The 13,849-nt window shown below is 52.4% G+C and overlaps 1 protein-coding gene across 2 annotated transcripts in view; it reads right to left on the reverse strand.

Annotated features, from left to right (window-relative positions):
- PLPP4 (phospholipid phosphatase 4) overlaps window positions 1-10,158 on the reverse strand; it is a 128,150-nt gene extending 117,992 nt beyond the window's left edge. Inside the window, exon 1 of one of the 2 annotated variants that reach the window (XM_066354939.1) lies at window positions 9,968-10,124. In XM_066354939.1, coding sequence (XP_066211036.1) covers window positions 9,968-10,023 — 56 coding nt within the window. In that variant the 5' untranslated portion in view covers window positions 10,024-10,124. Of the gene's footprint in view, window positions 1-9,967 lie in introns of both variants that reach the window. The other variant, XM_066354941.1, reaches the window with a different exon arrangement.
- Window positions 10,159-13,849: the final 3,691 nt, after the last annotated feature.

Genomic DNA, 13,849 nt, shown 5'->3' on the forward strand with positions numbered 1-13,849 from the left:
TTTTTTTCAGTGAGTGAGAGAGGGAGAGAGAGAAACAGGAAGGGAGGGAGATGAGAAGCACCTTAGTTATTCATTGATTGCTTTCTCATATGTGCCTAGACAGGGGCAGGGGGTTACAACTGAGCCAGTGACCCCTTGCTCAAACCAGCGACCTTGGACTCAAGCCAGCAACCTTGGGCTTCAAGCCAGAGACCATGGGGTCACATCTATGATCCTATGCTCAAGCCAGCAACCCCTTGCTCAAGCCGGATGAACCATGCTCAAGCTGGCGACCTCAGTTTCAAGCCTGGGTCCTCAGTGTCCCAGGCCAACGCTCTATCCACTGTGCCACCACCTGGTCAGGCTCACTTCTGTAACTTTTTTAGCATTTAACAAGTTTGTGGATATCTTCACAACTCCTGTACATAATTCATTTTAATGGCTGCATTTTTTTTTCATGGTAGCACACAAAAGCGTGCTGACCTACATTCAGTGCCATTGTGTTGTTTTCAGATACACACTCTGCATGTCTATGGAAACCACAGATGCAAAGGTGGTTTAGTTATTTGTATTTTTGTTAGTTCCCTGTTCTTATCCACTGCCATTTTACTAATAGAGAAGAACTCTTCTCTATTCTTACTAATTGGTAAGAGCTCTCTGTATAGGAGAAGCATTAACTCTTAACTTGGTAAATTAGGACAACAGGATCACATCCTGGGGTTGCAAAGATTAAGTCACCTAAGGTATGCCAAGTACCTAATACAAAGCCGGCACATAGTAAGTCAAAATTGTGCCCTTCCCTTCCTCCGCCTCCCTGCCTTCCTATACCCGAGATGGAGAAATAGGTCATTAAAAGATACCTACACACATATATACACTGGCCATTTCTGTTCCCAGCGGCGTCTTGGACCATTATTCAGAATGCCTCCCCCAAACTTCCTAAGTCCTAGTTCAAGATTCAGCTCTCCCGCAGTACTGAGAGCTGCACTCGATTACTGCACTGTGATATTAGGAACCTTTTAAGGAGGAAAGGGAGCTAGGGAAGGAAACAGGATAACAAGATTGGCTTTAACACATACCATGCGCCAGCTGTGTACCGGGCACCCTTCACACAGCACATCGCTTCATCGTCACAGCCCCCCTGGATGTGACACATGACCCATCAGGAAGCTTAGAGAAACTATAAGATCATAAGGCACATCTTTATAATCAGCACTCAGATGTCACTCCAAAGCCCATGAGTAGACTGCCCTCCTGTGAAGTGGGACCCAGCTCTGGCTTCCTGTGTCACTCTGGGGCCATCCCATGCTTTACACAAAGTCACACTGTTCAACAGATCGAGATCAAAGCAGCACATGGCCTAGATCTCTCTTTTAGAATTATAGCTGGGCAGAGGGAAGCCAAATCCTTCTTTAAAACCTCAGCATTCCCACACCTGAGTATATGTATGCCCAACAGAAATCCCAAATACATTCACCAAAAAACAATAGTAGCAGCCTTACGCTTAATAGCCAAAAACAATAAATTACCCCGACACCCATAAAGAGCAAGTAAGTAAACAGAGGTACAGTCATGCAATAAAATGCTTACAGCGAGGAGAATTAACAAACCACAAGTACACACAACGTGGATGAATCTCAAAAACATGCTGGGCAAACATCACACAATGTCCATTCTGTATGACTCCATTTACACGGTGTTTAAAAATGGTTTAGAAGTCAGGGTGGTGCGACGCTCAGGGGGTGGATGGGGTCTGGTGGGAGAGGGCATACCCTGGGCTCCAACAATCATGAATCGTGCACTTGTCTCCGTGCCTGTTATTTTTAGGCTGAACTAAATGAAATTCTCACTTTTTAGGTCAAAACAGTCAAATATCAGCAATTTCATGTGGTTTAACCTAATATTTCAATAAAAACACATTTGTTTGCTTGTTTTTTTTAAAACCGTCTGGTAAAAGAGAAAGAAATGTCTGGCACTGACTGGCAGATTGCTCCTTTTCTGAACACCGACCCAAACGCTCCTGCGGCTTCCGAACCTGTCTATGTCCCCTGTCTCCTTGGCGGAGACAGAAGAACAACCAGGCCCTCCCCTCCGCGGGGTGATCCTTCACCGTCACATCCTGAAAGACTCTGATGAAGTCCTTCCTGGCTTCCAGAGTCCCAGCTCCTCTCCGCCGCCCACCCATTCCCACCTTCCCCCCAAAACCTCTGTGCCTGTCGTTGAATCATGAGGACACAATGTCAGTCACAGTCCTGCCTACATTCACCTCCTCGCTGTGAACCAGCAATTCCAATTCACTCACAGGACACCAAGATTATATTTCTAAAAGAAGCAATATTACTAAGATGATCTTCAGATAAAGAAAAATTAAAAAACAACCTGCCCCACTATCAAGGGACAATAGAGGTACAAGGCTCTTTCGAGCCTTGAGTGAGTCATAAACAGCATAACCTTTATAACTAGGTGAGAGGATGTTACGCACAAGTTATGAAACGAATGATCTCCTTCTGTGGTTTTATAAGCACTTATCTCCCTGAGGTGGGGAGGACCTCATCAAGTCTCAAAATTCTGGGTCCAGTTGTCTCACTTTACAGTGGCAAATAATATTTCAAACAGAAGGATGCTCCAATTCTGCATGGACAAGGCTGAGGCCTCCCAGGAGGGAGGAGCGCGGGACACGCTTGGTCCAGCGGCTGGGGGTGGAGATGGAGCCAAGGACAAGAGCTCACAGCCCAGGCTCTTTACAGAACTCTGCACAGCCAGCGCAGACTCGGAAGGAAGGATAGGAACGCAGCACTGGTTTTACACATTATCTAACGCAGTTGTGCTGATAATTCTTCTGATGCAATGTCCTGGAATCACCATTGTAAACGGCCAGCAATGTGAGTCACCATCGAAGCAGTGCAGGGCTGAGACCACCCCTAAATCAGACAGCAAGCCACCTATGCTGCTTTCTGGGGGCTCGGTTCACTGAATGGACTCGTAGCAAGTGACAAAGTTTACTTGGGGTGGGGCGGATTAAAAGAAATCCGTTGAGGCCCAGGCCAGTTGACTCAGCAGTTGAGCATCGGCCCGGCCTGTGGAAGTCCTGGGTTTGATTTCCAGTCAGAGCACATAAGAGAAGTGCCCATCTGCTTCTCCACCCTTCCCCCTCTCCTTTCTCTCTATCTCTCTCTTGCACTCCTGCAGCCAAAGCTCCACTGGAGCAAAGTTGACCGAGTGCTGAGGATGGCTCCATGGCCTCCGCCTCAGGCGCTAGAATGGCTCTGGTTGCAATGGAGCAACGACCCACATGGACAGAACATCACCCCCTGGTGGACATGCCGGATGGATCCTGGTCAGGCATATGCAGGAGTCTGTCTGACTGCCTTTCTGTTTCTCATTTCCGGGAGGGGCGGTGGGGGGGGGGGGATCCATTGAAATAGACTTAAAGGTGTTTATTTACTTTATAGGAATCCTGTAGTAAATCTTTTGTAATAAGAATGCCATTAGCTTTCTATGGCATTTTTCTTTACTAAACATTATGAATTCATCTTCATAAAAGGATAATAATAATAACATTATGATTTGTTGAGCACACACAACCAGCTGAAGACTCTTTTCATTGAATACTCGCCAGCCTTACATTCATGGGTACTGTTCATATTCCCTTTGAAAAATTGGGGAAACAAAGCTTAAGCTGGAAAAATACTTTTTGGAATGGCTCACACAGCTAATAAAAGACAAAACCATGTTTCAAGCCCCGGGAACTCATAGTCAAAGGCCATGGTTGTGACCACTATGCACACAGCCATTCTGAGACAACACATGTCGGTAACAAGGATTCTCAAAAGTACAGAGAAGACACCTTATTTTTGTTGTGTGTACCACAGACACTTCGACACTTCAAATAACTTCTCTGATAAAACCCAGTGAAGTAGGAATTATTCCCATTTCCCACCTGGAAAAAAATGAGGTTCAGAGATTTCAGGCAACTTGCTACTGTCAGAGTTACAACCCAGACACAGACCAGCCTTGGTCCAAAGCCGTGGCCGTTCATTATACCTCTTTGCCCCAAACAAGTCCTCCCTTCTAGAGAGTGAGCAACGTCATCACGGCCGGATCAGCTCGACAGACCAGCCTTCCGCGACAGCAGCTCACCAGTCCCAGACGCAGTTAACACAAGCTTCCTCTCGCCCCACCCAGCCCGCTTCCGATGGCACGACGGTCCAGGGAGCTGTCCCGATGCGGTCAGTAAACACACAGCCTCATGCTCGCCACCAACAGAGGGCAATGAAATGACAGGCCACAGAGGGGATTTATGCTGCCTCAACCCAGAGGTGACACCCGTTATTCCAGCTGTTCCGCGTGGCCCCACCTAAAGGCACGGGTTTGGAACGGGCGATCTCCCGTGCGGCCAGAGAGGAGAGAGGGGCCAAGGGAGATCCCTGACCCCAAGAAGGCACAGGCCGCACGTGAATGGCTCCCAAACACGATGGACAGAGGGTCACCTGTTGAAAATGCAGATTCCCAGGGCTCCAATCCACAAGCTGGTTCAGGTAAGTGTGAGCTGGGCCCAGGTGATTCTGACACAGGCGGTCAGCAGACCACCCTTCAGGAAGCCCTGCTCGGGACAGACGCGGAGCACTCAGAGGTCTATGAAAATGGTCACCGGGAGTCCAGTGTCAAGTGCTGAGCGCTCGTGAGGCCCTGCCCATGCTCATGCCCAGACCCAGCTGGGGGCATGAGGAAAGCTGAGAGGACGTGGGTGCAGACCCAGCCCCCACTGCCCAGCAGTGGACAGTCCCGAGCTGAACAGGGAGACAACCAACTGCAACATGAGAGGGAGTAAAGCACGGGTCCCGGATCACCCAGGGGCCCAGCGGTGCAGAAGACAGCACACTGTCACTCACAAAAGTAAGCCGGGCCTACGTGCCCGAGGGAGCTGTCACTGTCCACCCCAGGGTCTGTCTGATCATGGTGTTTTCCAGTGTCAAACCGCCTGGGCTTCCCCATCAGTGTCTCAGGGACCATCCACACTTCTCAGCAGAACACAGACCATTACATTCAGCTCACTTCCTGCCCCTCTTATCCCCCCCCTCCCAACTCACTCTCTGTGCTGAGGCCACACCTTGTGACCTAAATCCCCACCCAAAATGCGCATCTAGGCCACTGGGGCTTTGCTCCAGGACACTCCGTCTGAAGAACTGTCTTTGGGCCAGACCTGTCAACCAGCGCTCAAAACTGAGGGGCAATGTCGGCTCTGGGCAGCGTTCCCTGCTGCCTGTCCCCTCCTTCTCATCCCTAATTAATCCCTCCTTCTCAGTAAACTGGGCGCTCTGCTCCAACTACCGCAACTGTCCCCCGCCTGGGGTCCTAGGCAGGACTCTTAGGGGTAATAACAAAAGATCTGTGAATTACTATCCGTATTCCAAAAATCTACCTGACAGCCAAATGCCCCCAAGCGAGTCACCTGGACCAATTATAGTGCCAAGTTTCCTTGTGTCCATTTGGAATGATACCATCCCAACGTGACTAATGAAGGGGAAAGAAAATACCCGTTACAAATGCAAGTAGCCAGACAGTGCCACATAAGCAGCTGTCAACTGAATAAATGATAAACAAGAAATGTTTGGAGGCAAAACTTTCAAACCTAGTGACCTCACGGGGGAACAACAAACATGAGTCCGCCATGAGCTTGCTCTGCCAGGCTGGGAGCATGGCCCAGGCCTTCCTCCCCGTCCTCCCCGCACCTGCCCAGGCCTCCTGCATAGGAAGTGCTCTGAGACAGGTGCCGGGTTGATAGAAGGTGAGACTACGTGAGCAACCCAGCATCCTGAGCAGACCCAGAGCTCCTGGAGAGACATCCCCGAGAGGGAGCCACCAGCAGCCACAAGGGGGGACTGAGGGACAGAGGGAGGGACTGTGGACCCCAGGCTCACGAGTGAGGTAGACAGACCACCTTCCCCCAGTCGGCATTTCCGATTGTCATCATCGACTTCCCAGGGTCCTTCCCGCAGTGCTGTCGGTAAAGGGCTTTCGGAATTAACTGCCCCCTGGAGGTGACGGCCAAAAGTGTGAGAGAAAGGGGGAAGCCAGTTACTCTGCAACACCACCAGGTATGTTCTCCCCAGCAATGTACTCACCACGTCTTGCCCCTCTGGGACCCAACGACCCAAAGAGGATCCCTCGACATCTGTAACGCATCCGAATCCCATCTCTTGGAGGACGTGAGCCACAACCGCCACCTCTCAACCGGGGAGGTGTCACACTAAGAGTCTGACTTTAGAACTAGAGTGACATCTCTTCCCACACGTGACTCCAGGCTGTGCGTGTGCTTTTCTGGAGATTATGGGTCCTATCAGGGCATCGCTTCTAGGAGGTGATCTATTTTGCTCCAGTCTGAAAGCCTGGTGCTGGGCGCATTCTAGTTCAGCGGCTGGTGGCTTTGGGACAGGGAGTTGATTGCCTGTCTGAATCCAGGCCATGCCTCCTGCTAGCCTGTTCGAGCAAGTTACTTAACCTTTCTAAACCCCGGTTTCTTTATTCGTAAAGTGGAGAGAATCTGAAGTGTCCACTTCAAGTGAGAGGAGGCTTAAACAAGAGATGCCATGGAATGTCTCTGGCTCATCGTAAGCCCTCAACTGCCCAACGCCACTTGCTACTTCTCCTCAAGCAGTGCAGCGAGGTGACTGAGAGCCCGGACTATACAGTGGAGCATCAAGGTTCAGCGCCCTTACTAGCTGTGACTTAATCTGCTTGTGCTTCAGTTCCTTCATCCATACAGAAATACCAACATACACCCTTCATCAGGCGCATATAGGGGCTAAGTGGTACCTGTGATCGTCTTCCTTAGAGCCTGGCACATGGCAGGCCCCGCCTATGCGGTTGCTACTGGAGTAAAAGTGGAAGGAGTGTTCTAGCAGTACGCCAGTGGTCTTCAGGGCTGTCGACCGGCCACCGCGTTTCCACACTGTGCTTGCTCAACAAGGTCCAGTGCTGGCTTGAGCATCTGCCGAAATGCTCAGTCTCTCCTGCAATGCTGGAAGCCCGCCGTGCTCCAGCTCTCTGCTCCACCTGCCGACCATATGGAAGAGCAAAGCGGCCTCTAGACCCACAAGCTGAATTCATTGCGCTAAACGCAGCCTTGACACCACACGTCGTACTTCGATTTTTCCTAAACATCGGGTTCCTCCACCAACGCATTCCCTGCTCACTTAAACTTTATGTGCCAGCTCTGATTTGCATGAGTCATTACTAATTTTCTTCCCAGTCATTTGAAGTTCTTAGGCAGGAGTGTCCAAAAGTCACCGGGTACCTCTTGGGCCATCTATGGGGGTTGCCTGGAGAGCATCTTCTTGGAATCCTGAACCACCAAAGTCCAGTCTACAAACTGAGAACTGGTTCTCTAAGTGAGTTGTGGAGAGCTTTCATCCCTACCACCTGTGGGCCCCAAATGCATTTCATTAGCGCTAACTTAGAATCCATGGAGCATGTGGGCATCGGGCGGTGGGCTCCCTGCCCTCGTGCAGAACAAATGTGGTCATAGAGTCATAGAGCAGGTGCATCCACAGCTGGTGTTTCCCCAGAAGCACAAGTCTGCAGAGTAAGGTACCCCCCCAATAAAATTATTCTCTTATCCTGGGAAATAAGTAAGGTAGAAATGCCAAGCAGAACCAGGTGAATTGTATCAGCTAAGTGGGACCCCACAGCAGAGAAACTGGATTTGGCTTGTCCAGAGGGGACTTTCCAAGCCTAGCTGGGTGGGGTCCTGTGACCGAGACCACCATACTCATGAGCAGAGGTGAGTACAAAGCCACCGAACCCTGCCATCAGACCAGCCCTGGCAAAGGAAGAATAAAACTTCCTCCAAAAGCCAGCCACTGTCATCTGGCAGGAAGGATCTCTGAGAAAATAAAGGTCACCTGTGTCTGCGAGCTCCAAGCCTGTCCTTCTGGAAGTGGCCCTCTGCCTGCCTGATAACAGCTCTGAACACCCAAGGGTCCCACCCAGGGAGTGTCCTGCCAAAGCCAAAGCTAGTCTTTGCAGGTGAAGGAGCCACAAGCCGACCCAGTGCTAATATGTCCAATTTGATATGAAACCAGGGAATCGGCCAAAAATGCCATCAACACCAAGTGTTTCCCTTTGGGCGACAGCAGATCCCCCATTAAGTAATTAATACGAAGGAGAAGTTTGGAAAGAAGACTATATTCTGGCGGCCTGGTTTTTACATAACTCCTGAGGAGGACACAAGAAGCACACACAAACAATCCCTGTCAGATTTTTCAAATCCATTGCACAGACCGTTATATACCTGCACACATCTCATAAATGTTTGAGGAAATTTGAAGGAGGATCTGAAAACAATATAAATATCATTGGACCCTCTCCTCATCCAAGAATTTCCAGGCAGCCTAAGAGCTCACCTCACTTTGCCTTCAGCATCACCCACAGCTGCCCAACAGATGTTAAATTCTTCACGCACTGAACACTTCATTACCGTCGCATGATAATTTAATAGGGCTTAGTCTATCTGCCCATCGGAAACTCTCCCCATTGATCGCAAGGCAATCACTAGTTTTCATGTTTATTCCAAAGGTAGAAAAATAGAGTAAGGGAGAGGGAAACGTTTTTCTGTTTTCCCAAAATGCACCCAGACCCTCTGAAGTTCTCTCCTGGTCCCTTGTTCCCAGTGAATAACAGCAGTGTTTAGTGAAGCAGGGACTGGGGCTGGCGGCCTCTGGGGGAGCTTGGGCCCTTTCTGCTGGTGTGAATAGATACTCTGGATGGACTTCCTCCCTGGTGAAGAAAAACATGCAAGAAAGGGCACTTCTTTCCATGTGTACACGCTGGGCTGCCCGGAACAGAAGTCATCTCATGCCTCCCACCTGCTACTACCCCGTGACTCCCGATTCACTGGGCAGAAATCCAGAGAGGGGCCTCCAGTGTGAAACGGCTCCGTGAGCTTTTCAACAAAACAAACAAGCAAAAACAACCTGGCAAGTCCAGAAAGTTAACGCAACTGTGACATTTAAAATGTGTCAGGAAACAGCCACAGGCAGAGGGGAGAGAGGACCTGCCCCGCTAATGGAGGGATAAACTCAAGTGTGAGCGCCTCGGTGCTAGATCACCGTGGGCTGCGGAGTGGGTCTGAACTGATGTTTTGGGCTTGGGACCGACAGGCAGGGACGCGACAGCATTCTGCTGCTGGGGCCTGGGGAGGCCGGTGGGTGGCGGGCCAGGAGCACCGACGTCTCTGAAAGAACCAGAGCCAAAGCTGACCCTCCTCTTTCCAGGACCTTTTTTCCAAGTACCAGACCCTCGAAGCCACCGGGGGCATTTCACTGTCGCCCTCGAAGGGACCTCGCCCGCACTGTAAGTGGACATGGACTCCGACGCGTGGAGCCCTCACCCGGGCTGCGGGCCCTGCCCCCCCCCCCTCCTTCCGGAACCTCCCTGCAACAGTTTTCTAGCCGAAGTACCGCAAACGCCGCCTGGAAAAAGGCTCGCCAGGACCAGGGGCGCTAAAGCCAGGACGCTGAAGGACACCGAGCCTGGCCCTGGGGATGGCAAGCGGCAAGGAGAGATGAGCGAGGAGCTAAGCTGCAAACGTCGGGCTCGGGAGCTCACAGGGTAGAAACTTCCCGAGGGCGCCAGCGAGGTGCGCGTCCGCCTCCACGGGCGAGTCCTGAATCCCAGGGCAGGTGCAGAGCCGGCGAAACGCGCAGGCGGGGGACTCAAGCGGCGGCTGCACCCGCTTCCCCGCCGGGAGGTGGTGGTCGGAGCAGGTCTCAGACCCGCGCGCAGCTCCCTCCGCGCGGAGGGTCGCTGGAAGGGGATCAGGACTCTCTTGGTCCCATAGGACACATCCCGGGCCCCGAGCTGGAAAGGGATCTGAAATCCAGGCCCCAGAGGGACGCGGTGGCGCAAACAAAGTTGGGGCGCAGAGACGCTCGGCCCATGGGTCCCCGCATTCGTGTGCCCCTGCACGCGGCGCGCCAATACTTACACGAAGACCCCGAAGAGCAGGGCTCGGACCCCGATCTCGATGGCCAGCTCACGCATGGTGCAGCCAGAGCGGCTCCCGCGAAGGCAGCGGCTGGTGCTCTCGGCGGCTCCCGCAGCTCGGCCGGCGCCGGCTCGCCAGACCCGGGGCGGCGAGGGAGGCGCGCTCCAGGCCGCGGGCGGGGGCGGGAGGCGGGCGCCGAGCGGGGGCGGGTGGCGGCGGGGAGGGCTCAACCCAAACCTCCCTTCTGGGGTCAGGGGGTTCGGGGACGCCACGGCAGCTCGCTCAACGCTCCCAGTGCCGCGTCCTCGCGCCGAGCGGGCGGCGCCTCGGGGACTCCCCTCTCCGGAGCGCCGCCCCCGCGCCCCGGCACCGCGCCGTGCGCCCGCGGCCAGGGAGGGGAAGCCCCGCTGCCGCCCCTGCGCGCTCCCCCACGCCCCGCCAGCGGGCCGCCCCCGGGCTGCGCGCTGGCTGGGTCTTTGCCTGCGGCTCCCTGCGTCTGCTCGCTCTCCCCGCTATCGCTCCCTCGCACACGCACGCACGTGGGCATGTAGTACAAGGCGCCCTGGGATTCTTTGGCGCGCCAGGCAGCCCCGGAACCCTCCATTCGTGCGGAGCAGCGCTCCTCCCTTCCGTTTTCTGTCCTCCCTACACCTTTCCAACCTGAAATTCCTTTTCTTCGAGGAAGTTTCCCCTAGCACTCGCAAGCTTCGTTTTGCCCAGAGGAAGTGCCAACCGGCCTCCAGAGCCCAGGCCCAACCGAAGGCAAAGCGGAGCCTGGCTCCTCGCTCTGCCACCAGCGCCAGGTTGCCCCTAGGGCGGGACAGGGTGTCTGTGGGAGCGCGCTCTCTCTCTCTCTCAAGAATTTATAATTTCAGTCCCTCTTAAGGACAGATAAGCTTTGCTTCCCATGAAAGGGACTGAAGATGGCACGATTCCACAAAGCGGACGACCACGTCCGTGGGTTTGGAGGTGGCTGGCTCCAGCAGCTGTCCAGCTGTGAACATGTGCCAAATAACGGACCCTCCCCCGGAAGTGCCATGTTGCTACCCCAGCTGATGACTGAGTCGACGAAGGAGTGCAGCGGGGACAGGCTCGGCCAAGCAATCCAGCCGCAGCACCCAGGAGCCCGGCCTGGCAGCCCCGCCTGGGTCTTCATGACGCCCATGGAATGTGATGTGTTGTTCTCTAGAGAAGGAGCATGGGTCAGAGGTTCCAGCCGTCTCCCAAACACTCTATCATAAGAAACAAAATAAACTGGTTTGCCCCTTGCCGGAACATAATGGGCTCCTCAACTGTGAAGTGTGAGACTGAGCTCTGAAAACCGCTTCAGGCCCGGACTGGTGGAGAGCATCCTCCTGGCGTGGAGCAGAAGTCGCAGGTCCCACAGTCAGGGCGCATACAAGCAGCAACCGTGAGTGCACAGCAAAGAGGAACAACAAGCTGATTCTTCTCTCTTCCCCTCCCTCTCTCTCAAATCAGTGGGAAAAAACGAAAAACAAACAAAAAATAAATTTAAAAAAAATCACTTCAGAACATAGACAAGGGCGGCTTTCTCCAACGCTTTGCACACCTCTTCAAAGTGCCACTTCGTGAAACGATCTCATATTCTTATTGGGTTTATGGACATGTCAAGAAAATCACCTTCATCCCTTCATAGTCACATCTCTACTTTTGAATTTTTTTTAAATCCCCAAAAAGTATTATCCAGTATGATCTCATGTTGACTAGACTTTTGCAATTTTCTTTTCTTTCTTTTTTTTTTTTTTTTTTTTTTGCATTCCTCTGAAGCTGGAAACTGGGAGGCAGTCAGACAGACTCCCGCATGCGCCCCACCAGGATCCACCTGGCACACCCACCAGGGGGCGATGCTCCACCCATCCGGGCGTCGCTCTGTCGCGACCAGAGTCACTCTAGCGCCTGGGGCCATCCCCAGTGCCCGGGCCATCTTTTGCTCCAATGGAGCCTTGGCTGCAGGAGGGGAAGAGAGAGACAGAAAGGAAGGAGAGGGGGAGGGGTGGAGAAGCAGATGGGCGCCTCTCCTGTGTGCCCTGGCCGGGAATCAAACCCGGGACTTCCGCACACCAGGCCGACGCTCTACCACTGAGCCAACCGGCCAGGGCCGACTTTTGCAATTTTCAAAAGTCAAAGCCACCTTTGGAGTACACAACTTTGCAACAATTTCTTACCTCGTTTCCAAAGGTTCCACTTTTGTATCTCAGTGGTACCTACCGAGCTGCTTAAGAGTATGACCTAGCAATAGGCAGCCAGCATGGTGTCCCTTACCTACAGAGACCCACACATCCAGGCCGGTATGGACTTGTTGATGTGCCTAAAACACCAAGAATTCAAGAGAAATTTCAGAAGAGGTCATCAAGTTCAACCCAACTCATAACATGTTTCCCATGATGGTCTCAATACATATCTGTCTTCTTGAACACCTCCAGGGATATGGAACTCACTCACTATTCATTCCTTTCTGGAAATCTCTACTCTTGCTGTCTGAGTAGAAACAGATTTGCCGGTAGCTTACATCTGTGGGTCCAAATTGTGCTCTGTGTGCCATAAATTGAATACTTATTCTTCTACATTATAGCCCTTTAATTGTTCTACAACTGGAAAGAGAGATAGGGAGAGGAAGATGGAGGGGGAGAGAGAGGGAGAGATGCAGATGGGAGATGTGTCCATTGTAGCTGGGGGTTTGGGGTCTAATCATGCTGACTGGGTAACTCTTGATCACAGACGCAGCCTTCAAACCAAGAGGACTGAGAGTGGAAAAGGAGTAAAGCCTTAAGCTAAAGTCAGTTACTGTTACCAGGAGGGGGGTGAATGGAGTTTGGGAAGGCAAATTCAAGTGCCCACCACACAAGCTGCCCACGACAGAGCTCTCCCTAGAAAGTAATGGCCAAGCCTGGCTAGTTGGCTCAGCTGTAGAGCATCAGCCAGCATGTGGAAAACCCCGGTTCAATTCCCGGTCAAGGCACACAGGAGAAGCGCCTGTCTGCTTCTGCACCCTTCCCTCTTCCCCCTTCTCTCTCTATCTACCCCGCTCCTGCAGCCATGGCTCACTTGAGCAAGTTGGCCCCAGGCACTGAGGATGGCTCCATGGCCTCGCCTCAAGCACTAAAATAGCTCAGCTGACAAGCAACAGAGCAGCAGCCCCAGATGGGCAGAACATCCCCTGTAGGGGGCTTGCCAGTGGATTCCGTCAGGGCACATGCATGTGGCGTCTGTCTCTCTGCCTCCCCCTGCCCCCGCAGTGCGCTGGCTGGGTCTTTGCCTGCAACCCCTGTGTCAAGAAGGGAGGGAGGGAGGAAGGAAAAGGGCCGTTAGAACAGGACCCCCCCCCCTTTTCTTTTACATTCACTGCTGTGTCCCATAGAAAAATACCTGGCACAGAGCCAGTACTCAGTAAATGTTAATATAAATATTTGCCGTATTAACAAACGAGTGAGCCTCAAGTAGTGGGAGAATCTGGTAAATACAGTATCACAGGGCTCTGTTCTGCTTGTCTCTTCCTTTGTCCGAACAAGGATTTCAGGGAAGACGGGGCCGATGACAACATCCAGCACCTGTGCCTATTCATGTCAGACCACCTGTCTGAAAGTCCACTGGCCACTTGAGCTTAAAACAGACAAACATGTGTTATCTTCTATCAGGGTACAGGTGGCATTGCCTCTTAGAGCCTAACTTCTAAAATTACCTATCCATTCTTTATCTCCCTCAAAGAGATGAAGTGGGGTTTACGGCTGACACAACGTGTCCAGAGGAAGGAGAGATGCATACGCATCCACCTGGGCTCATTGGTCCCAAACACAACTGCTGGTGACCCACAGACAGGCCTCTGGGTTTCTGAAGGTGATAACCAGGAGGAGATCATAAAAC

This window comes from Saccopteryx leptura, chromosome 13 (genome assembly GCF_036850995.1).
Source record: "Saccopteryx leptura isolate mSacLep1 chromosome 13, mSacLep1_pri_phased_curated, whole genome shotgun sequence".
Taxonomy (NCBI): domain Eukaryota; kingdom Metazoa; phylum Chordata; class Mammalia; order Chiroptera; family Emballonuridae; genus Saccopteryx; species Saccopteryx leptura.